General features: G+C 38.7%; 1 protein-coding gene across 5 annotated transcripts in view; it reads right to left on the bottom strand.

Moving 5' to 3' along the window:
* The window catches only part of KDM5B (lysine demethylase 5B), an 80,951-nt gene that overhangs the window by 12,493 nt on the left and 42,254 nt on the right, over positions 1 to 26,204 (bottom strand). For all 5 annotated transcript variants that reach the window (XM_024246692.3, XM_024246695.3, XM_024246702.3 and 2 more), the window contains 14 exons: positions 23,333 to 23,429; positions 21,963 to 22,072; positions 19,702 to 19,860; positions 17,684 to 17,803; positions 15,654 to 15,812; positions 14,560 to 14,741; positions 12,196 to 12,358; positions 9,949 to 10,068; positions 7,878 to 8,072; positions 5,064 to 5,245; positions 4,779 to 4,903; positions 1,583 to 1,733; positions 1,319 to 1,433; positions 305 to 660 (listed from right to left, as the gene is read on the bottom strand). In XM_024246692.3, the coding sequence (XP_024102460.1) occupies positions 305 to 660; positions 1,319 to 1,433; positions 1,583 to 1,733; positions 4,779 to 4,903; positions 5,064 to 5,245; positions 7,878 to 8,072; positions 9,949 to 10,068; positions 12,196 to 12,358; positions 14,560 to 14,741; positions 15,654 to 15,812; positions 17,684 to 17,803; positions 19,702 to 19,860; positions 21,963 to 22,072; positions 23,333 to 23,429 (2,234 nt within the window). The remainder of the gene's footprint in view (positions 1 to 304; positions 661 to 1,318; positions 1,434 to 1,582; positions 1,734 to 4,778; positions 4,904 to 5,063; positions 5,246 to 7,877; positions 8,073 to 9,948; positions 10,069 to 12,195; positions 12,359 to 14,559; positions 14,742 to 15,653; positions 15,813 to 17,683; positions 17,804 to 19,701; positions 19,861 to 21,962; positions 22,073 to 23,332; positions 23,430 to 26,204) is intronic.

The raw sequence follows: 26,204 nt of genomic DNA, 5'->3' as shown, positions 1-26,204 counted from the left end.
TAAATATTTTCCTCTCTCAAAGACAGGATATTAACAGGATCCAGGGAAATTTCATTAAACCAACTCTAGAACAGGTGTGTCCGATTGAATTATTCATTTTATAATCAGAAAAATAAGAAAAAATTAACATTCTTTTATTCAGGTCCCAAAGCAGCTCCAAATATCTCAGCTATTTCTACATGTCTTCCACATGCATAATAACTGCAGCTACTGAGCACTTGCCATACACCAATCATTGTGCTCTGTGTTTAAGATAGAGATAACTGTTTAACCTTCCCAAAGAAAGAGAAGTCTGCTTTTTCACCTGGCCTTGAGGAGACTCTTGGCTTTGTCGTCCCAGTGCTCTGACACTGTGAGCAGTTCCTGCAGCCGGGCCATAGCTTTCTCCACTGCTGAATAGGGGGCCAGCCCTACCCCTAGGTCTATGAGACGTCTCATATCATCTAAAGTAAGGGAGCTGGGGTCTAGGCAAGCTTGTTGCACCTCTTCTAGCCAACGGGCTTGTTCCAAACGGATACGCATCTCAGCAAGCTGTGGAAGTTCAACATCAAATTCAAAGCTGACATCTAGCAAGTCCTGCAGCTCCACAGCACTAGGCATTTCCTCAGAGAGTAGTTTCTGACTATGCTGTTGAAAATCTTCTACACGATTCAAGAGATCCTAAAAAAAAATACACAGGTTGTTGCATTAAAACAGTAATTTCAGTAATTGGCTTCTTTCAAACTTAGAAACTTAAATTCATATTCAATGAGATCCCATTTAATTTTAGTAATAATATAGGTAAATAAGATAATACATAAGCCAACTGACAGCAAATAGTAAGTGACTATAACAGAGACCTTATCCCAGCTTAAACTAGCTGAGGTCACTTTTTTTTTTTTCTGCAACCTCCGCCTCTTGGGTTCAAGCGATTCTCCTGCTTCAGCCTCCCGAGTAGCTGGGACTACAGGCATGCACCACCAAGCCTGGCTAATTTTTCTATTTTTAGTAGAGATGGGGTTTCACCATATTGGTCAGGCTGGTCTTGAACTCCTGACCTCGTGATCCACCTCCTCAGCCTCCCAAAGTGCTGGGGTTACAGGTGTGAGCCACCATGCCCAGCCAAGGTCACTTTCAAAGTAAAAATTTCCAACTTTATTTCCCCTCTGTGGACCTACTACAATCTCTTTATATACACATACCACTCAATGGGTTATTAAAAGCATCTGCAAATAAATGTACATATTAATCATCAAAGATTACTTAGTAATGTCAATCGAGTTTATATACAAAATACAGGATTAGCAAAGTATTCTCCCACACATCCCTCTATGGTTACCTTTAGTAATGGTGTCTGACTGAGGACACATGGAAGAGCATACAGCTGTGTTACAAACTGCCGGAGCTCATTCACTGTCAACTGATTTTGGGATTTCCCTCCACCAGATCGATATCTGTGAAGAAAAAGGCCCAACGAAGCCATGTAAGAGTACATATATGTCCACCACACCCAGGTGGTCACAGAAATTCAAGACAGGAGTCACAACAGGTTTCCAAACATAGGTCCCAAAGAATCCAAACTCACGCAGTCAGAAGCACATACCTAGTTTGCCTTTTGCCATTAAGCAATTGCTGCGCAACAGAGGCACACTTCTCTGCATCCTGTGTGACTAGGCGAAGGTGTCGCAAAAGATCATTGTCTGGGAATTTCTTCATTTCAGATTCTTCAATTAAAGCCTTGAAGCTGACAAGGCCTAGGAATGAAGAAAAAAGTCATATTTTCTGTAATCATTATGTTTATTACTACTGGTATGAAATTCAGAGGAGACTGGTTTTGTCAGTTCTTGTCTAGAAATGTAACTTACAAATTTTTGCAATGCTTTAAATTATTAACAAATTTGTTGATTTGATTTTTGCAGGGTGGTGGCTGAACACGGAGTTTTTTAAACAAGTGCCTAGAGTTGAACTTAAATATAACAATGCTAAGACCTGACATGTTTTAGGGCGGGTCCAGTGGCTCACGCCTGTAAATCCCAGCAATTTGCAAGGCCAAGGCAGGAAGATCACTTGAGGCCAGGAGTTTAACACCAGCCTGGTCAACACAGCAAGATCTCATCTCTACAAAATTAAAGAACTTAGCCAGGCATGGTGGCACACAACTGTAGTCCCAACTATTTGACAACCTAAAGCAGGAGGATTACTTAAACCCAGGATTTCAAAGCTGCCGTGAGCCATGACCATGCCACTGCACTCCAGTCGAGATGACAGAGCAAGACCCTGTCTAAAAAAACAAAACAAAACAAAAAAAACCTGGCATGTTTAAAATAGACAAAAAGAAAAAAAACAACTGACTTATGAAAGCAAAGTAAATATAAATCTTATTGTGGCTTGAACCACTTCTTCCTCCTGCATTTTATTCTGCAGTTAGTGAGTAACTAGTGTGCTCAGTTACTAGAGCACAGTAGACTCAGAGACAATGATATTGCTCCTTTCCCCTAAATAAAAGTGGGTGGAGTTACGTGTTGGGCTACAGAAATGAAAGCAAGTGAAAACACTCTGAAAGAGAAATGGACTGGTACAAAAACAGACACACAGACCAATAGAACAGAATAGAGAACCCAGAAATAAAAAGGCACACCTACAACTATCTGATCTTCAACTAATCTAACAAAAACAAGCAATGGAGAAAGGATTCCCTATTCAATAAATGGTGCTGGAATAACAGCTAGCCATATGCAGAAGATTAAAACTGGACCCCTTCCTTACACCATATACAAAAATTAACTCAAGAGGAATGAAAGACTTAAATGTAAAACCCAAAACTATAATAACCCTGGATGACAACCTAGGCAATACCTGTCAGGACACAGGCACAGGCAAAGATTTCATGAACATGCCAAAAGCAACTTCAACAAAAGCAAAAACTGACAAATGGGATCTAATTAAAGAGCTTCTGCACAGCAAAAGAAACTACCATCAGAGTGAATAAACCACCTACAGAATGGGAGAAAATATTTGCAAACTGTGCATCTGACAAAGGTCTAATATCCAGCATATATAAGGAACTTAAAACAAATTTACAAGAAAAAAAACATTAAAAAGTAGGCAAAGGATATGAAAAGATACTTTTCAAAAGAAGACATGCATATGGCCAACAAGCATATGAAAAAAAGCTCAACATCACTGATCATTAGAGAAATGCAAATCAAAACCACAATGAAAGGCTGGGCGCAGTGGCTCACGCCTGTAATCCCAGTACTTTGGGAGGCCGAAGCAAACATATCACAAGGTCAGGAGTTCAAAGCCAGCCTGACCAACATGGTGAAACCCTGTCTCTACTAAAAATACAAAAATTAGCTGGGCGTGTTGGCGCGTGCCTGTAGTCCCAGCTACTCAGGAGGCTGAGGCAGGAGAACTACTTGAACCCAGGAGGTGGAGGTTGCAGTGAGCTGAGATCGCACCACTGCACTCCAGTCTGGGTGACAGAGCAAGACTCCGTCTCAAAAAAACAACAACAACAAAAAAAAACCACCACAATGAGATATCATCTTATACCAGTCAGAATGGCTATTATTAAAAAGTCAAAAAGTAACATGCTGGCAAGGTTGTGGAGAAAAAGGAACGCATATACACTGTTGGTAGAAGTGTAAATTAGTTCAACTATTGTGGAAGACAGTGTGGTGATTCTTCAAAGATCTAAAGACTGAAATACCATTTGACCGAGCAGAGCAATGCCATTACTGGGTATATACCCAAAGGAATATAAATCATTCCATTTATAAAGACACATGCATGTGTATGTTCACTGCAACACTATTCACAATAGCAAAGACATAGAATCAACCTAAATACCCATCAATGATAGACTGGATAAAGAAAAATGTGGTACATATACACCATGGAATACTATGCAGTCATAAAAAAGAATGAGCTCGTGTCCTTTGCAGGAACATGGATGGAACTGGAGGCAATTAGTTAGCAAACTAACACTAGGAACAGGAAAGCAAATACTGCATATTCTCACTTATAAGTGGGAGCTAAATGATGAAAACACATGGATGCATAGAGGGGAATAACATATGAACAAATACAGGGGAACAACACACAATGGAGCCTATTGGAGGGTGGAGGGCAGGAGGAGGGAGAGGGTCCAGAAAAATAACTAATGGGTACTAAGCTTAATACCTGGATGATGAAATAATCTGTACAACAAACGCCCATGACACAAGTTTATCTATGTAACAAACTTGCACATATACCCCTGAGGTGAAAAGTAAAAAACAAAAAACAAACTATATTTTCATAAAAAAAAAAAGAGAGAGATAAAAAGGGTAGCAGTGACTTTCAAAGGTAATGACAAGTGCCAGGGACCTTAACTTTAATTAGAACTAAGAAGTGATAAACTACCATTTCAGAGACTCCTGATTTAGTGTCATGCTGCCTTTGTCACAAGATGTTTTGTTTTTGTTTTTTTTAAAAAGATTTCAACGCCTTTGTAAGAAATGTGAAATTTTTATTTCTGAGACAAAAATAAAGGTTTCCTAACAATATCATTTTTATTAAGTAAGTGATGTTGCACAACTCATATAACAAAATTTCACTGTGATGTAAGGGCAACTGCCTTATCCACTCTTGGTTTTAAAACCTTCTCTGCTGGTGCTCTGTAAACCCGGCTATGTCGAGGGGCTAACCAAGGATGAGGTCAGGCTGTTTCAAGAAATGTTTTGTTGACTTTAATTTGGCTACATCACAATGAGCCCCAATTTGCCAATCACCAAGTCACTTTCTGTATCACGTACTTTTCTTCTTGTTGATCTTTGCCTCCAAAGCTTCATTCACATTCAAGGCCCATTCGTTGTAAGATTCTGCTCGAAGCTTCAATGCATTCATCATAGGGTAGAGATCATCCAGCGTGTATCTATACCTGGAAATAATACCACCACACTTAGCTTTGAGACGTGTAGCTTTGGAGAAAACTAGATGTTTTATACTTAACATTTCAGCCCTAGAACTGCGGTATCACTGAGCTTTTAGTAAGGATCAACTGTTTTCCATAGGAAAAAAAAATCATTCTTCCTACTTACCGCAATTTATATTTATAAGGAGGACAGGAACACAATTCTTTTACATGATGCAGGCAAACAAGCAGGCCAGGTTTACAAGAACAGGAGATGGCAGACATGAAGCATGTAGTTTTGCATTTTACACACTGACGTTCATCATCTGGCAACAGCTCAAAATCCATTCTTTCCGAATCAATCACGCCCTAGAATAAAGTATACTTTAGAGAGACCTCCAAAGGATAATATAATCCACCAGCCCAAGACAAACATGCAGCAGTACTTGAGTTTGGGAAAAAAAAAAAAAAAAAAAGCTTTACCAAAACAGGGATGCATGATTAAAAATGTGTGGCATACAAAGAAACAAACGACCTAGCAAATATAGGCAAGTTCATTTGTCTAGGGGGATCTCCTTTTTCAGACAAGGCAGGTCCTTATGTTTGGTCATTTTGATCTGAGTATGAACACCATAGGACTGTAAAACTACTGAGATTAGTTATCTGTTCTACTCTAAATTAGCCATGTCCACACTTTGGGTATAGATAAGAGATATAGATAAGAGTAAAAGAAAGGAACATGTTTCCTACTTCTGAGGAAATATGGAGAATCTATTAAAAGGACAAAAATGAAAGAAGATGGGACGAGTGGAAAAGACTATCATGAAATTGAGTTTGGGAAGATGCTGAGTGGTCTCTTAGCCTTTTACAGGAAGTTTTATGAAAGGATGTCATTACCTGAATAGATAGAAAATTTGTGCAATAGGAAAGACTAAAGTCATAATTAAACATTCCCTCCTAAAAGACTGTCAGGAAAAATAAGGTCTTGAACCAGTAAATTTCAACATAATCTGTACCACCGAACATCTAGAGAACCCTTCTTGGATATACCTTTTGTCATTTAAAGACCAAACTTCTATCACCTTTTTTCCCTATCTAAAACTGGATCCTAATCCAGCCTTGAGAATGCCAGTCAGTTTATGAACTACTGGGCTTCTTTCTTTTATTGTCTTATCCTGTATTTTAACCTTTTAACTATTTCATATCTGCCAATTATATGGACCAACAAAGATGAGGAAGGTAAGGAAAATGCTAATTAGATTTTGGTTTTATTCTTGAATTGGTCATTAAAAAGGACTTCATGGGATGGAGAAAGTTAACATTTTTGTTTAAAATAAGATTAAGGACCAACTCTATGGATTTTAGTTGAGAATCAATCATGTAGTTCATACCTAATTTTAATTTGTAAATTCCATATATGGAAAAAGTCTCAGAGTTCTAAAAATGAGCTACCATTTTTGATGTAAGACTTTGGTAAGTTACTTAAACCCTCTGGGCACTATTTTCCCCCAACCGTAAAATATAAGGGGGTAAGGTAGGTGACCTGCTGTTAAAATGTAATGTGCTGTAGAGAGAGCCAATATTCCAGGATTCTACCCAAAAAGGCACATATTTAAAAAAAAAAAAAAAAAAAACAGTATTACTATTTGCAGATATTATTACTCCAAAAGAATCCATGAAAAAGCTACTGGGAATTAAGTGACTTTAGCAAGGTCTCAGGAGACAAGGTCAATATACAAGTCAATTGTCTCTCTAAATACTAGCAATAAACAATTAGAAATTCAAAGTTTTTAAAGTACAATTTATAATACTGCCAAAAAACATGCAATATAAAATTATACTATGTTCATGAATTGGAAGACTCAATATTATTAAGATATCAATTCTCCCCCAAACTATCCATAGTTTCATGCAGTCTCAATCAAAATTCCAACAGGAATTGATTTGGTAGAAATCAATAAGCTGATTCTAAAATTTACATTAAAAAAAGTAAAAGAGATAAAACAATTTTTTAAAAAAAACAAAGTTAGAAGACTCATAGTACCTGATTTCAAGACTTCTTAGAAAACTACAATAATCAAGACCATTTGGTATTAGCAATAGAATAGATGCATAGATCACCAGAACACAATAGAGTCCAGAAATAGACCCATACTTATGTGGTGAACTGATTTTCAACAAAGGTGCCAAAGCAATTTAATGAAGAAAACATAGTCTTTTCAAGAAATGCTGCTGGAAGAACTAGATATCCACATGTAAAAAAATGAACCTTGACTCATATTTTTGAAAAACAAAAATTACTTGAAATAGATGAAAGACCTAAATGTAAAACTTGAAACTATGAAATTCTAGATGACTTAGTAGGAGAAAATCTTTGTAACTTTGGACTAGGCAAGATTTATTAAATAGGAAACCAAAAAAAACATGATTCACACAAGAAAATAATTAACAAACTGGACTTCATCAAAATGAAAAACTCCTGCTTGCTGAAAGACACTGGTAGGCAAATCAAAGACAAGCCACAGACTGCGAGAAAACATTAGCAAAACACCTATCTGATTTAAAAAAAAAAAAAAAACTGGTATGCAGAATACATAAAGAATTATTACAAAAATCAAATTTTTTAAAAAAATAAAGGGCAAGCCCGGTGTGGGGGCTCACGCCTGTAATCCCAGCACATTGGGAGGTTGAGCTGGGTAGATAGCTTGAACCCAGGAGTTTGAGACCAGCCTGGGCAACATAGTGAGACCCTGTCTCTACAAAACATTTTTTTTAAAGGGGCAAAACATTTGAACAGCTACTTCAAAGAGACATATGTACATGTGGCAAATAAGACAGTGAATAAAAATTAAAACCACGGGAGATACTACTATACATCTATTACAATGGCCTCAAAGAAAATAGGCTTTAAAAAGACTGCTTAAAATGATATTAAAGTGCGTAAAAATTTTACTAAATAATACCCAGTGACAACATGCAGTTGGATTTCCATAAGCCTTACCAATTTACGGACAGTTTCCCTTAAAGCTTTCTCATCCTCAATCATAATGGCCATGTCTTTCTGAACAGTTGAAGCCACTACAACATCTAGTACATCAGCCTTGGAAGCCATCTTGCAGATCATCTCATCGTGGGAAAACACACAATATCGATGAAGCAAGCGATAATGCTCCACACACTGTCGGCCTAATGGCAGCTGTATCAAAAGACGGAAAGAAAAAAATAACATTCATCTTTCTTCTATTTCCAAACACCTCTGACCCATTATTATCAAATTACCAAACATCACACTATGGGTCTTAACACATATCATTTACCAACCCTAAAACCAGACTCTGGGCCAGGCAGATGGCTCACACCTGTAATTCCAACACTTTGGGAGGCCAAGCCTTGCTTGAGTCTAAAAATTGGAGACCAGCCTGTGCAGTACGGAGACCATCTCTACAAACAAATATAAACATTAGTCGGGTGTGGTGGTGCACGCCTGTAGTCCCAGCTACTCGGGAGGCTGACGTGGAAGGATTGCTTGATCCTGGGAGGTAGAAGTTGCAACGAGCCATGATTGCACCACTGCACTCCAGCCTGGGTGACAGAGCGAGACTGTCTCAAAAAAAATTAAAAAAACAAACAAAACACCAGACTCATAAGATTCCTAGCCTAGGCCCTAGGCCTTATTTATCTTTGCATCCCAGAGATCTGTAATGTTACATATCTTAATTAAAAAGTGGTTTTAAAAAAAAAAAAGACCTAGTATATTAACAATGTATTAGGATCTACAACAATGTAGAATCTAATTAGAAGTATGACCTTATATATTTCCTGAAATAATTGTGCTGAACTGGTTTGATCAACCTACTTCAGGGAATAATACTCTGAAAAACTACGTAATGGGGGCCGGGCGCGGTGGCTCATGCCTGTAATCTCAGCACTTTGGGAGACCGAGGCAGGCGGATCACGAGGTCAGGAGATCGAGACCATCCTCGATAACATGGTGAAACCCCGTCTCTACTAAAAATACCAAAAATTAGCCGGGCGTGGTGGTAGGCGCCTGTAGTCCCAGCTACTTGGGAGGCTGAGGCAGGAGAAGGGCGTGAACCCAGGAGGCAGAGCTTGCCGTGAGTGGAGATCGCGCCACTGCACTCCAGCCTGGGTGACAAACCCAGACTCTGTCTCCAAAAAAAAAAAAAAAAAAAACAAAACAAAACAAACAAAACAAAACAAAAAAACAAAAAACTACGTAATGGGAAATAAGTATAGATATAGCAAGTCCAATTATAACAAAGTTATAATTCATTAGCTTTAACACCACTTAATCTAGAACTTTTTAGGTAAATGAAAAGTATTAATACAAATATAAAAATTAAACTTTACAACTAATGGAACCAAATGTGTCCTTAAATTGCTGTACTGCAGATAATGTAAGCTAGTACTATACAAAGCCTTTAGACTGGAATTATTTGTCAGTTTGCAATGAGATGCTGAGCTTCAGCCAGAAGGTAAATCAATAGACTCCTTTCTTCATCAAGAAAGTCTTGCTACAAAAGAAAAAACATCAGCTGAACTAAGCAGTATGCTTAGGTAATTCATGCTTGATTTACACTGTGGTACAAGTGCTTTATCTCATTGCAGACTGGTAAACAATTTGCAGACTGACCATTTGAGCAGTAATGGATCAAGGCAACTATCCGTGTGACATTTATTTATTTTTTTGAGACAGAGTTTCAGTCTGTTGCCCAGGCTGGAGTGCAATGGCGTGATCTTGGCTCACAGCGACCTCCACCTCCTGGGTTCAAGTGATTCTCCTGCCTCAGCCTCCAAAGTAATTGAGATTACAGGCGCCCACCGCCACATCTAATTTTTGTATTTTTAGTAGAGATGGGGTTTCACCATGTTGGCCAGGCTGGTCTCGAACTCCTGACCTCAGGTGATCTGCCCACCTTGGCTTCCGAAAGTGCTGGGATTACAGGCATGAGCCACCACACCCAGCCCACATGACACTTTAAAACATTATATTCCATTTCCTCAGGAAAAACAATAAATTTGAAAAGGTTCACTAAATTGTAATTACATACCCAATCAACAGTGCAGAAGTTAACAGCCTCAGCAAAATTAAAACCCTGGTTAAAACCACTGTGGTAGGCTCTTGGAAATGTAATCACAAACTCCCCAGCACACTGATTAGTTCGGTAAACCTAAAGAGACAGAAATTGAAGATTTTTGAGTTTCTTAAAGAGTGACATTCTTACTAAAGACAATCTGGACACAGACTACTAGATAATTTTCAAAAAAAGGCAGCTTTCTGAAATTGAGCCAGAAAAAACAAATTACTATAGTAGAATATCACCTAGAGATACTAATTTATGTCACAAGATGGAGCAGTATCCCAGACTACCAAAGTTGATTAGTATCTGAACACAAAACAAAAATGTGGCCATATTAAGGTTCAAGGTATAATTTTTAAAAACAGCTACAATTAAGAATATCCTAATATATTATTATTACCCCTCAAGTAGTATCTTCTACCACCAATTAAAGCAATCCCACTCTATTTCAAGAATCTCATAACATACAGAGCTCCTCCTCATTTGGAACTCAAACTTACCTCCCATCATTCCCTTCTTCCTACCACCACCCTCACCCCAAAAGTACCTATATTGCTCTAGGCACACAAATCCTTATACTGAGCTTATTATTATATAATAATATTAGATTCCTTTTCAAGTGTCTACATTTCTACATCAATGCTTACCTAGTGTATGGTCCCCCAGAACAAAAGCATCAACATCTACTAGGAGCTTGTTGGAAATGCAAATCCTCAAGCCCCACTCAGACTAACAAAATAACAGGATCAGAAATTCTAGGAGTGGAGACCAGCCATCTGTGTGGTAATACGGCCTTCAGGGTTCTGTGTAAAGACTACTACCCATCACAGGAACACCATATCTTCTACTTGGAATACTTCCTCCTTCCCTGACTCTGCCAAACGTGATAATTTATCAGAGTTCCAGCTCCTACTACAGATGTCATCTCATTTACGAGCCCTTTCTGATTCTCAATAGTTATAAGATCAGTCTCATAGTTGTCACCACTGTCAAACCACACCACCTTTCCATTATCTGTATAAACATTATCTTTTACTTCAGATTGTGAATCCCTAAATGCACAAGTTCATTCATTCATCTATCTCTGTAGGTCCAGAATCTAACCCCAGAAAGTTTGCTCAATTATTAAAGAACTAGGGTCAGGTCTCAATTAAAGCAATCTACTCTAAACAAATTAGAAAAAACAGTCAACATGAGAAAAGAAAAATATTGAGAAAAAATACCAACTATGAGGACATGGTGAGATTGTGGTGCTTACTGGTGATTATTTTCTAAGCTATGGTCCATGCATAATTTATAATGCCTCAAATGAAAGTCCTTTCTGTTGTCTCCATTGACTAGCCTATGAACCCAAAAGCATAAACTTTAGGTCACAACAAGTTCAAGAATTCACTTTAACACTGTAAATGTATCATTTACATTTTATTTAGCTAAGATGGACTCTTCATACATTTCAATATGGCCTCCCAAATGTCTTCAGAGTATTCTCCAAAAGGAAGCCAGTATAGTTGTACACCATGTAACAACATTTTGGTCACAGACAGACCACATATCAATGGTGGTCCATAAGATTATAATACCATATTTTCACTGTATCTTTTCTGTTTAGATACATTTAAATACACAAATCCTTACTATTGTGTTACAGCTATCTAAGGTATTCAGTACAGTAACATGCTGTACAAATTTGTAGCCTAGCAGCAATAGCCTACACCATACAGCCTAGGTGTGTAGTTGGCTATACCATCTAGGTTTGTGTAAGTACACTCTATGAAGTTCACATGACAAAATCACCTAGCATCGCATTTCTCAGAACATATCCCTATTGTTAGGTGTCCCATGACTGTATAGTTGTCACTTCATTTAGCAACCTCTAGACTTTTCAGTCTAGACTGGGAACCCTAAAATACAAGCTCAAGACCTTGAAATAAATTTTCACTTACAAATATACTAAAACCAATGAATTGCAATTATTACTTGCAAAGGAAGGCCGTTTAGCAATCTAGTTATTAGCTGCAACAAATTAGTTTTTACGGTATCTAAGGATCCAGTCCTACTGAGTAAATGTACAGTACCGCAGCAAAACAGCTGTTTCTGCTATCAAGTCATGCTATGGAAAACACACAACTAAATCAACATCATAAAAAAGTGAATAAAAAGGAAAAAGAGAAGTGGTGAATTAAGCTTGAGTGGCAGGAGGATTAACCCAGAACATACAGGCACTTCATGAGTCATCAGGGTATTGGGGTTCATGATGGTCACAAGCTGATGGAGGAGATCCGGCTGGGACACAAAGAGTTCTGGAGCCAGTTTCTTCATTACATTTTCTAGCTGCTCAGCAGCATAGCCTGGGACTCCATACCAGGTTTTTGGCTCACCCCTGGAAATAGATTATAAAAATAAATCAATCTGCAACACCAACACAAACAAAATGGGTTACCAGTTCATATTTTTCAGACTCGGCTTTGTAAGACTACGCTAAAAATGAATCCGCAAACTGACGAAATATCATTAGAAATGTGAATGTGAGCCGGGTGCTGTGGCTCACGTCTGTAATCCCAGCACTTTGGGAGACCGAGGCGGGTAGATCACGAGGTCAGGAGTTCAAGACCAGCCTGGCCAACATGGTGAAACCCCATCTCTATTAAAAATACAAAAATTAGCCAGGCACGGTGGCAGGCACCTGTAATCCCAGCTACTTGGGAGGCTGAGGCAGAAGACTCACTTGACCCCAGGAGGTGGAGGATCCAGTGAACAGAGATAGCACCATTGCATTCCTGCCTGGGTGACAAGAGCAAGACTCCATCTCAAAAAAAAAAAAAAAAAAAAAATGTGATATGAACATATATAATGCATTTTCCCCTTTCAAGTATGAATGAACAGAAGACTTTCCATCTGAAGTCCCTCTCCCCACTCTCATTTTTATCTGACTCTTTAGAAAATGCAGACACCTAGAATTTCTCTTTTGTTGTTGTTGTTTTTGTTTTTTTTTTTTTTTTGAGACTCAGTCTTGCTCTGTTGTCTAGGCTGAAGTGCAGTGATGCAATCTTGGCTCACTGCAACCTCTGCCTCCCAGGTTCAAGCAATTCTCCTGCCTCAGCCTCCTGAGTAGCTAGTATTACAGGTGTGCACCACCATGCCCAGCTAATTTTTGTATTTTTAGTGGAGACGGGGTTTCACCATGTTGGCCAGGCTGGTCTCGAACTCCTGACCTCAGGTGAACCGCCCACCTCAGCTTAGTGCTGAGATTACAGGCATGAGCCACCGTGCCCAGCCAATATCCAGAATTTCTAAGAATATAAGGTATCATATTCACTTCAGGATATGTTGTTATCACACTTTCCTAAAGCAACCGACAAGGTAAGGCAACTGTCCATTTTTCTTTTCCCTTGCCCATTCTGGCAGATGAGGTTAAATCAAACACTAATAAGGCAATTCGCATTTCTAAGGAATTCTTATTCTTCAAAGGACTTTAAATTATCAAACAATTTATCTGTATCATCCCTGTGAAGTATGGTAAATATAATATTCATTTTACAGCTGGGAGAAACTGCCTAGGGAAGCAGAATTAATTCTATACATATATATGCCAGTTCTCTTTCTTGTGGTACATCCTCAAATTCCTTGTGTGAGGATTTGAGTGAGTTATAGATTTTCAAATATTTTTATATTTAGAAGAAAAATAGAGAAGAAAACAGATGTGAAGAAATGGCTTGAAGAGTTTAAAAAGTAAAGAAGCCCAAATATCTGCACATCCCCCCTGCCTTGCCCCCTCAATGCGCACACCAAGATAAGGCTCACTCTACTGTGCATAGTGATACCTGATTCAGCACAACAAAAGAGAGGCTGGTCATTACACAGACCTGGAGGACACTGTGGTACCTACTATAATTCACGCTTCTCCCAAAGGGGTATCCAGGCTACCACTGCCACCAAATGGGATTTTCTATAGTAAAAGTAACTTTTATTTAGAATATGCTTTTTCTATAGGTAAAGACTTCTTTTTGTTTTGAGGCAGAGTTTCGCTCTGTTGCCCAGGCAGGAGTGCAATGGTGCGGTCTCTTGGCTCACTGCAACCTCTGCCTCCCAGGTTCAAGTGATTCTGCTCCCTCCACCTCCCAAGTAGCTGGGATTATAGGTGCTCACCACCACACCCAGCTAATTTTTATATTTTTAGTAGAGACGGGGTTTCTCCATGTTGGCCAGGCTGGTCTCGAACTCCCGACCTCAGGTAATCCGCCCATCTTGGCCTCCCAAAGTGCTGGGATTACAGGCGTGAGCCACTGCACCCAGCCTAGACAAAGACTTCTTTACTTCAGATAAAAACTACCTTTCCCCCAGAAATACGTTGTTCTTACAAAGTAGTGTGTGTGCAATTTCAGGGAATTCATGGATGCTCTAGGAATCTTAAGACCCACTGTCTTAACTTGTCAGGATGCCTGTTCTAACGGAAGTGAAAAACCTTAGGGAAAAAAGTAGTTCATTACTCTTTAGACACAGTTAAGACACATCTGCACTGAAAAGGAAAGTTTTCCTATCCAGCATGCATACTACTCATGGGTTCTTTTTGGAACTTCTCACCAGTGCAAGTAGTTAATTGAATAGCTCCAGTGGTCTTCAATATGCCAACAGAATGAAGAAAAGCACATTCCCACATACAACCAAGGAAGTTTCATGCCACATATATCAGCAGTAATATGTGCAAGGACAGACTGCTCCATCACTGGCATGTTGTTCAAATTCCAGCCACTATCAAGATACTCCTAAAAATAAGAAGACAAAAGAGGATAAAGGCTTAGCTATATAATGCTAACATTTTAGAACTCTGTTTCAAAAGGCCAGCTAAAAATATTCTCCTTCAAAATAAAAAACGAAATGTGGAAGAGGAGGGGCCACCATGCTGACCTTCTAGGATGCCCAGAGATTTGTTTTGCCCAGTTTTGAGCTTTGTATAAATGGACTCACACAGCACATACTTCTGTATCTGTCTCTTTTTAAATATATATAGAGGAACATAAGCCATGAGTCCACTTCAACAAAGTTCAAAATCAGGCAAACTAATCTATAGTGTTAGAAGTCAGGATAGTGATTATCCTGAGGGCACAGTGCTTGTCCTGAAAGAGGAAAAGTAGTGAAGGAGAGCAGGCAAAAAGGGAACTTCTGGAGTGCTGGGAATATCCTGTTTCTTGTTTTAGTTAGTGCTGGTTACATGGGTGTGTTCAGTTTGTGGAAATTCATCAGGCTGTATACATATAACTATGTACTTTTCTGATCATATGTAATATTTTCAAAGAAAACTACCAAAAAAAAAAAAAATCACACTTTCCAAGATAGAAACAGAACCCTTCCTAAGAGTTCGCTAGTATGGAAAAAAATACTCAAAATATTAAAGTTCAAAAATAAATAGACCTGGTCTCAGTCCTTCAGGTTTTCTTCAAAAGGAGAAACCAAGGTTATAAAATCTGAAGGCAAAGAGTGATAAGTAATTTTCCCCTATGACCACAATATAGTGACATAGTTAGGACTAGAACTCTTCTGTAGGCTCTTTCTACTTTTCTTGAAATCATTAAAAATCTGGTAATTAAGGATTTGCTAAAAGTAATCCTAAGTTACCTCAAGCCAGCCAAACAGAATTTCAATAAATACCTCAATTTCCAAGCCACTTATATGCCTACCTCTTCCTCGGGTGAGAGTTTGATTTTCCCATCTCGGACAGGAAAGCCACTGCCAAATTCCTTTGAGGCAATGTCTGCTCCATATTCCACTGTGACATCCTCCTCAATAGTGCTTACCAGTCTCCAAAATTCTTTCTCAACAAGCTCTGTGGGGACCATCTGGAAATACAAGGAATAGAAAAAATGAGTTTCCTCACAAACTGTGACCAATTAAGCTCAGTGATGGGAATCAAAGAACAGCATCCTAAGGAAAAATTGTGTCTATAATGTTCTATAATTGATCTTAGGCAATTCAGGAAACCTCTGATGTCTAAAAGGAATTTCTGTTCCTCTATCACCAGCCAGGCCACAACTGTAAAAGGGAGCCAAGGAAAGCAATTATTCATGACCGGGAGATATTTCTGTGTTTCAAAAAATGTAACATAAACTGTATAGTAATAATGGTTAGTTGTGTCTGAATGACGTATAGCACTGTACAGTTGATAACAGCATAGTAATAAGGTTTGTTGTTTCAATGATGCTTGATACTTTGAGATGCTTTCAAATACATTACCTGAGTCCATCCTTTCATTCTTTTCACTGGACCTGTCTGAGAGCAATGTAGGCAACCAACACAAAAAAGACAGTATATAGCAGTGGTCCCCAGTGGACCTGTGTTTTTGGCACCAGGGATGGGTTTCACGGAAGGCAATTTTTCCATGGATGGGGAAGGGCAGGGCACAAGGGCTGGGAGGTGGGGGGGATTAGATTCTCATAAGGAACATGCAGCCTAGATCCTTTGCATAGGCAGTTCACAATAGGGTTTGCCCTCCTATGAGAATCTAATGCAGCTGCTGATCTGACAGGACGCAGAGCTCGGGTGGTAATGTTTGCCCACTGATCACCTCCTGCTGTGTGGCCCTGTTCCTAACAGGCCACCGACTGGTATTGGTCAATGGCCAGGTTGAGAAAGGGTGGTTGGGGACCTCCAGTATATATGATATGACAATAGGAGCAATTTGTAGCAGCATGCCCTTAGAATAAAGAGTCACCAGACTAAATGTCAATCTGTTGTTAATCTGGTGTAAATCCAGAGGCAGGTAACATTTAAATGTCTATCCCTCAATGTCCTCATCTAATATTCCGTCAAAATATACAGTTAACCACAAATAGAAGAGGTTACATGCGAGTCATCAGGATTGGTTAAGCAAACATATTGGCAAATATTGTAACACATAAGGAAGTCAAGAGAACTGAAAATTCAAATGGGATATAAATTTAAGTCCATTAAATAAGCAAACATTTTTAAGTAACTAATAGCTGATGTTAGAGGTGCTGGGGAAAAACAAGTTCACTCATATACTGCTGGGATCCATAAACTGATATAGCAACTGGGATGGAATGAGGGAGAATGACTCTCATCTGACCTCAATAATCATCCCAAGAAAATCATCCAATTAAAGAGTACTACACGCATAAAGGGTTTGCTGCAGTGCTTTATTAGTAGTGACAAAAATCATAGCTTAAATATCCAGAATTAAAGCATTACATTTTGGTGTACTCATTTGATGGAGTATTAAATGCTGAATGGAAAATGCTTATGCTTCAAAGTGCATAAAGGGGAATTCAAAATGGACTCATCCTGAAATTTATAATACTAACTTATGATTACATAACAATATACAACAAATGTGTTCCCAATGCATAGTACACCTTGGCACATAGTAGTCATTTAATACATTTTGTGAAGTATTCTTTATATTTGTTGGGCCAAAATGATTGCTGGTGATTTTCTTTATTAGTGTTCTATTACTGGTGCTGTATAATCTGTGTGGAAGAGGTATCTTTAGAGAAATCCTAAAATAAAAAATTAGAATGCTTTTTAAAGTATTGTGAAATTTTAAATACCACAAAACAAATTAAAGTTTTCATTCTGCTTTCTGTGTGATAATGCCTACTAGAGTGAGGCCTCAACTAAAAATGGGTCTTCAGGTACACTTTTCTCCAAAAGCTATTAAAATCCTAAATCAAAGCAGTATATATGTACATACATGGACTGGCATGTTGAAGTAATCAGATTTGAACGCATCTGCCATTTCCCCAAAAGTACGGAGGGTATAGTCCCTGGCTGCTTGTTCAAAGCCAAATGCTTCTTGTGGCTTACTACATTCCTGAAAATAAAGAAAATTACTTTCTAGGTGACACTGAAAACATCAAGTATACTTGGTCAATTATCAAGCTGGCAGATAAAAAACAACGCTTTAATTTGTTTATTTTACTTCTATGCTAGGTCTACATTATAAAAATACACCTGCCTCAAAAATGTGGTTATTTTAATAAGCAAATGAAATACATTTTATTTATTTGCTAATGAGCAAATAAAATGTCAATTTTAACAACCACAACTAGGATAAATTTATATATTTATAAGAGGCAGGCTAAAGATTCGACTTCCTTCAAAATCAAATAATGTTTTCAATACTGAAAATGAGAGTAATAATGTCCTCCTGGGAGTTAAAACTATAAAATCAACATACAATAGATCAAAATAGAGATAAACCACTTGATGGAAACAGAATGGCTCTCAGGCCAGCAATATTTGATTATAATCTAATACTGGGAGTTAACAGGGGCAGTATAAGCTGCCTTAGATCTTCGTGAGCCAATAGACTTAAATATTCCAGATCCACTGATAAGGTCATCCCTATTATGAGGTATTAAATAATTTATCCCTGTCCCATGCCTAATAACCTCCCATTGATGGAGATATCATTATGTTGTAACATAGCTACATGGAAAAGCACTCAAACCTTTATATCCATGCTATACTTAAAATAAACCTCCTTACTATTATAATTCAACCCTAACAAGGGTAATAGACTGACTGCTACATAATATTAATGCAAAATAATCCTAATGGCTGGGTGCGGTGGCTCACACCTGTAATCCGGCACTTTGGGAGGCCGGGGCAGGCGGATCACCTGAGCTCAGGAGTTTGAGACCAGCATGGACAACATGGCAAAACCCTGTCTCTACTGAAAAATACAAAAATTAGCTGGGCATGGTGGTGCAAGCCTGTAGTCCCAGCTACTTGGGAGGCTGAGATGGGAGAATCACTTGAGCTGGGGAGACGGAGGTTGCAGTGAGCTGACATCACGCCACTGCACTCCACTGTACTCCAGCCTGGGCGATAGAGTGAGATCCTGTCTCAAAAAAAAAAAAAAAAAAATCCTCATGAAGATAATGGTAGATCCTTTTTAGATTTTACCAATGACAGCATGCACTATTAAAAACATCAGTAATCACAGTGCTACATGAAAATGTCTCTATAAATGAAAAAAGCAGATTACTAAAATTACTTATATAATGTAGCTCCATTTGTTTAAAATAGAAAAAAGTCTGGATGAATATACACCAAGACATTAACAGTGGTTATGTATACATTGTGAAAGCATAGCTCTACTTTTTAAGTTGTTCAATGTTTTAATAATTCTTGCAAAGAGCATGTAATGCTTTTTATAAGAATTAAAAAATAATAATAAGATACTTATTACAAATTATCTTCTGCCTCTTAACTACCCACATACATTGTGGAACTCACTTCTAAGACCTCTTTCCTATTCAAGTCCATCCCAGTTTTCTTCACGGGCCTCATTACTGCCGACTGCCAAATCTAAAACTCAAAGGCAGGCCAAGTGAGGTGGCTCAGACCTGTAATCCCAGCAATTTGGAAGGCCGAGGTAGGAGGACTATTTGAGCTCAGGAGTTCGAGACCAGCCCTGGGCAACATGGTGAAACCCCCTCTGTACAAAATATACAAAAATTAGCCAGGCATCATGGCATGGGCCTGTAGTCCCAGCTACTTGGGGGGCTGAGGTGGGAGAACTGCTTGAGCCAGGGAGGTTGAGCTGCAGTGAGCCATGTTTGTGCCACTGCACTCCAGCCTGGGCAACAAAGTGAGTCCTTATCTAAAAAAAAAAAAATAAAATAAAAAATAAATAAAACTCAAAGGCAAAGAAAAATGCCCTAAAAAAAATTTTCTAGTGTTACCTCTACCATTAATTATTACCTGAGCCAAACACTTAGGACACCTCCAGTCTCCCTTGGGAACATCATGGAGAGGTGGGATCAAGCAAAAGGTATGGTAACTGTCATCACAGCCATCACACAACAGTAGCCGGTCTTCATCATTGCCACTGCCACATAAAAGACAGACATACAGGTCCACCTGTAGCAATAAAACAAAGGAACATGAGCTATTATTTGATTTTCTAAAATTCTAGAAATGAAATGGATCTGAGACATAATCCAGTCTCTACATCCTGCTACAAATGCTTCAACCTCTATAAAGGATATTTTAAATAAAAATGTTTCACTTTCTATGAAGGATATTTTGCAATACCTCATGCATACCAAATCTAAAGTGGAATCTCCTAGCTTTCTCAATTGTCGTGTGTTTAAAGTTATTTAAAGACCTAGATTTTAGTAGGTTCCAAAACAAGATGCTAAGGTTATAGGCCAAGAGTGGTGGCACATGTCTGTAGTTCCAACTACTTGGGGAGTTGAGACAGGAGGATTTCTTGAGCCTGGTAGGTCAAAGTTGGAGTGAGCCCTTATTGCACCACTGCACTCTAGCCTGGATGACAGAGACCCTGTCTCAGGAGAAAAAAAAAAAAAAGATACCAGGTAATACATTACCAACCTAACCAAAAGTAGAATTTATGAAAGAAAAATACAAGTTTTCCATATTTAAAACAAAACTGTTTTAAAGTTAACCACATTAAACTACCAATTTAGGCCTGGCGCGGTGGCTTAAGCCTGTAATCCCAACACTTTTGGGGGCCCTGGCAGGACTGCTTGAAGCCAGGAGTTTGAGACCAGCCTGGGCAATATGGCAAGACACTGCCTCTACAAGAAATTTAAAAAAGAAAAATTAGCCGGACATGGTGGTGCACATCTGTGGTCCCAGCTACTTAAGAGGCTGGGGCAAGAGGATCCCTTGAGCCCAGGAGTTCAAGGCAGCAGTAGCTATGATTGTGTCACTGTACTCCAGCCATCTCTTAAAAAATACAAATAAACTACCACTTTTAATTCTAATTAAGGGGACATGGTTAAGAAGTTCTCCTAATGCCCAGTGATAAAGCATAGTTATTACTTTTTATGGGGTACACTGTATTCCCCCAAAAACTCACATGTTGAAGTCCTAACCCTCAGTGCCTCAGAATGTGACTATATTTGGAAATGAGTCCTTACGGAGGTAATCATCAATATGACTGGTGTCCTTATAAGGAAAAAGAGATGCACAGAGGAAAGACCATGTGAAAGACAGCCATCCACAGCCAAGGAAAGAGGGCTCAGAAGAAACCAACCCTGCCAACACCTTGATCTCAAATTTCCCAGCCTACACAACTGTGAAAAAATAAATTTCTGTTGTTTAAGCCACTCAGTCTGTGGCAGGTCCTTATGGCAGCCACAGCAAACTGATACATTACTCAATACTAGAAAGCTGAGAATTCAACTAAATGGGGAGTCTGTTTCAGTCTATTTATTGTAGCAAATAAAAATCTAGCTCTGTCAGTTTTCTGATTGTATTGGGGAGAGGGGGTGGGGCAGAAGGTGACATTTATGGAGAGAACATTCAATTAGAATAATTTCTAGTTCCAAGAAAAAAAAGCACCGTTTCAGGCTCTCAGAAGGGGGCAGAGAAGAACCAGATCCTTTCTAATGCCATCAGGCTTTACTTTTAATAAAAGTTTTCCACAGAATAAACAGCTCCCAGCCCTCTAACTCTGCCATGTCCTCCTCCCTACTCCCAACTGCTTTCCTTTGTTCCTTTTCCTTTTCTTCCTTCCTTCTCTACTTCCTTTTCATTCCTTCCTTCCTCTTCCTTCTTCCTTTCTCTTTTTTGTTCCTTCTTTCCATTTCCTTCCTTCCCTTTGCTAGCTGGAAAGTTGGAAAACACTAACTTGGATTTTTGAGCTAGCCTTCAGCTCATGTAGAAGTGAGCTAGTGACTTATGAGCAATTCTATGTATAATGAGCTAGATTACAGTTCATTATTAGTCAGTGCTAAACTGAATGTATTCCAGAAAATGGCAGTCAATGCTGCCCCGGATGTTACTACCATCTTTATAGTATGATCATGTATTTCCTCATTTATTAACTAACACTATAAACTGACTTCAGAAGATATTTTTATTGTCAGACACTAAGTTAAACAATCTTATTTAAGGCACAAATTTAAGTTTAAACTTGGGGGTAAAGGGGATTAAAGAAAGGAAGGGAAGAGGGAAAAGAGGAAAGAAAAAGGAGAAAGGGAGATGTCACTCACAGCATTGGTGGCTTTTTTGGATCGACTCTTGGGCTTTTCCTTCTCATTTTCTACAATATAATCTTTCCTCTCAATAGGTTCTTGCTTGATGCTACTCTTCATTTCTTTCTCTGTAGGAGGCAATCCAAAATTAGCTCTTTATGATGCTTTTCTCCACTTCCTCAACACATCGTCTCCCTCCCAAAGCACATACTGTACACAAACATAATTTCATGTGTGTTTTCACATTTTAATAGCAATAGCACCCAGTATACTTTATTCAAGGGCTTAAATGCTGATTACTTTATGATAAAATGCAAACTCTTGTGCCATTTAAATTTCAAGATGTAGGTTACTTCTGGAGATCTCCCTCAGGTTTGTATGCTTTCAAAATAGGAATTAGAGTTTTCTTAAGACCAAGACATAACATATACCAATGAAATCAAATTCCTCTTGGCCATGACTACAAGAAACCAACAGTTCACCAACTATACCTCCTCCACATAACACATTATCTCTCCATGACCTAAGATGACTTCCTGGTCATCCTCCTGGTCTCCAAATTCCTGGTTCTGAAGACTGAGAAGTTTGGCGAAAACACTGGCTATCAATTACTGAACTATCATGTGGTAGGCATTATGTTCAATGCTTTCCATAAAGTATTTAATCCTTCACAACAAACCCATTTCAAAGGTAAGAAAACTGATGTTAAAGTAAATCAAGAAACATCTCTAAGGTTACATAACTAGTTAGCAGTTGTGCCAAGATTACTGTATTACTTTATATTGTATCTCTATTACTTTCCACTGCATTGTGCTGCGTTTCCACTAGCTCACTAATCCCTAGGTTGAACAAATTTTAGTAACTTCTTAATTTGTATGTGCCTCCTATATAGGATATAAGATTTCTCTTAAAAGAATCTTAAATCCACCTCTCAGTGACTTACATCAAGTAATAGCCAAGCAAGCAATTAACTACAATTCAGATTTAGGAAGCATGTCTGTTTGCCTTGCCTGAAACAAATCTATTAAACATTCGGTCAAAGGCACCTATGTTTTTCACAAATTACTTCTTTTAAGTAACTGCATTGAATCAAATTTCAAAGTAGCAACTCGCTACAGCTGAGAAACTCATCCACACTCCTAATATGCATACATATAGTTTCAGTTTCTCTCTCTCACTAGTCAGTTAATTATGAGAACAAGGACATTGTTGATATATTAAGATTTTATTTCTCAAAGCCCAACCCAGTAACTACTATGTACTGGCTGCTCTAATGTTTACTTTTTAATTTTTTTCTATTGACTTTTTCAGCTTATAATGTTTACTTATGAATAGTTATTTTTACTTTATTTACTTATTCTTTCCTATTCATTGATAAATTTTCTTACCATTTTCACATTTTGGAGTTGGACAACCCATTCGACGTCTCAGATTATGAGTTCTGGCTTCTGTTGTCTCCTCAGGCTCTATTTTAATATTCGTGGCCTTAAAAAAATTGTCATATACATGAATATTTCCTTTAAGAAGAAATAATCTTTAAAAATCCAACTGGAATCTCAAGGTGACTACATCCTACCAATTGCCTCTATTAACAGGGCATTCAAAACATACTTCTCTCTCTTCCTAAGGAAGAGAGCTCACCTTTGAAACTACTATTAAAGCATGAATGAGAAATTTAAAAATAGGGAAAAGTTGGCCAGGCACAGTGGCTCACACCTATAATCGCAGCACTCTGGGAGGCCGAGGCAGGCAGATCACTTAAGGTCAGGAGTTCAAGACCAGCCTGGCTAACAGTGAAACCCTGTCTCTACTAAAATTACAAAAAGTAGCCGGGCATGGTGGCACGCACCTGTAGTCCCAGCTACTTGGGAGGCTGAGGCAGGAGAATCGCTTGAACCTGGGAGACGGAGGCTGCAGTGAGCTGAGATGGTGCCACTGCACTCCAGCCTGGGTGACAGAGCAAGACTCTGTCTCAAAAAAAAAAAAAAACAAAAAACAAAAAACAAATAGGGAAAAGTCAAAGGATCAAGAACAAATTGTGGCTGGGCGAGGTGGCTCACACCTGTAATCCCAGCATTTTGGGGGGGGCCAAGGCAGGTGGATCACTTGAGGCCAGGAGTTTGAGATCAGCCTGCCATCATGGTAAAACTCCATCTCTAACTAAAAATACAAAAATTAGCCAGATGTTGTGCACACCTGTGGTCCCAGCTACTCAGGAGGCTGAGGCATGAGAATTGCTTGAACCCAGGGGGCAGAGGTTGCAGTGAGCCGAGACCACACCACTATACTCCAGCCTGGGCAACAAGAGCCAATCTCTGTCTCAAAACAAAGAGAAGTATTTCTATTCAAATTCGGAAGAACAACTCTTATTTTCCTCCTAGAAGGTTCTTGGTTCTTATCTATTTGCTTTATGCTTTATTCAATCATCACACTAAGCCAAATCCTAAGTAGTTATATAAATGTCATAATTCCATTAGCATCTAAGAGTTTGCTGACCTCTTCCAAGGTCTGTCAGTATTTATAGAAAATTTTGCTTCCACAATAATTTTCCATAAATTATTTTAATAAACTATTATTATAAACTACACTTCTAACATCACTAAACTATTAAGGGCTCCTTCCTCATTGAGGGTAGAGAAGCCAATCTCAATTTCTATTATTTCTTAAAGTGCTGATACTTATTGGTAAAGCAAATAAAACCATTTTTGTGGTAATACTGAAGTATTTGTGGAACTGTGCTTTCTCACTTTGCCTGTGTTTATTCATACATTTTAACGATGTCCACTGCTAAAAGAGTTTATTCCATGGGCAATATCATTACTATCAGGTGTCATCAAGGCAGATGTAGGCATCCACAGCACTGGGGCATTTCTTATATACACATGTATAAGATCAAGAATATGCTCAAGAAAGAACTGATTCATAGATTAATTTACTTTAAACATGCTTATGGGCTTCAAATAACCATATTTTCCTATTCTGGGCAGTCTCCTTCATTCAGAAAAAGTGAATCACTAAATTTTTTTCCTATCTCCAACTTACCAAAGTGAAAAACTATTCTCTTATTTATCTATTTCTTCAGAAAACAAAATGGCTGATTTTTTTCATTTTTGATAATTATTGAAAACCAGTTACTGATTTAGTATGATTAATGCAATATGAGGTTTCCCAGCTCTAAACAGTTCCCTATATATTATCTCTGAGTCCTAAAACTCACATATCCATCAGGCTAGGCAGGAATCCAAAACCTTCATACCTCTGGTATGGGAACAAGATCACTAGAAAAATACTCTTCTTCTTCCTTTCCCAGGGAAAGCTTCTCAGAGCAGAAAAATCTTAAAGCAAATAATCCTTCTCCAGCCTGGACAACACAGTGAGACCTTGTCTTTATTAAAAATTTTTTTTAATTAGCTAGGCATGCATGGCATGCATCTGTAGTTCCAGCTACTTGGGAGGCTGAGGTGGCAGCTATCACCTGAGCCTGGGAGTTCAAAGTTGCAGTAAGCTATGATCATGCCACTGCACTCCAGTCTAGGTGAAAGAGCAAGACCATCTCTAAAAAGAAGAGGCGGCTGGGTGAGGTGGCTCACGCCTGTAATCCCAGCACTTTGGGAGGCCAAGATGGGTGGATCACCAGGTCAGGAGATCGAGACCATCCTGGCCAACACGGTGAAACCCGTCTCTACTAAAAATACAAACCAAATTAGCCGGGCGTGGTGGCACATGCCTGTAGTCCCACCTACTTGGGAGGCTGAGGCAGAAGAATTGCTGGAATCTAGGAGGCGGAGGTTTGCAGTGAGCCAAGATCGCGCCACTGCACTCCAGCCTGGGCAACACAGCGAGACTCTGTCTCTAAAAAAAAAAAAAGTCTGAGAAAAGTGGCTTTAACTGTCTTCTAACCACTCTGTTTAAAAAAACTCCTAATCTTCATGTTTTCTAGCCTTAATCTCCATTAAACAATGCCCAACTTTGTAAGGGTAATGGGCAATCCAAGTAGGAACACAGGAACACCAATTCTTCTAAGGTCTTGACTGGTAACAAGCAGCTGTCTGTCCAGGCAGCATAAACTTAGAAAGACTTCTTCGATTCCTTACCCCTTTGATGGTACAATTCACCCAAGTGTAAAAGCTAGAATACAAACAGCATCCCTTTGTGAGATTAACAAGGTTCAACACTACAAAGAGCATACACATGAGAGAAATCCAGTGCCAGACAGCCATTGGTATTAGGGCTTGAGAATTCCTTCTAAATTAACCTCAT

Source organism: Pongo abelii, chromosome 1 (genome assembly GCF_028885655.2).
Source record: "Pongo abelii isolate AG06213 chromosome 1, NHGRI_mPonAbe1-v2.0_pri, whole genome shotgun sequence".
In the NCBI taxonomy this organism is placed as follows: Eukaryota; Metazoa; Chordata; class Mammalia; order Primates; family Hominidae; genus Pongo; species Pongo abelii.
This window is presented reverse-complemented; position numbering and strand designations above follow the sequence as displayed.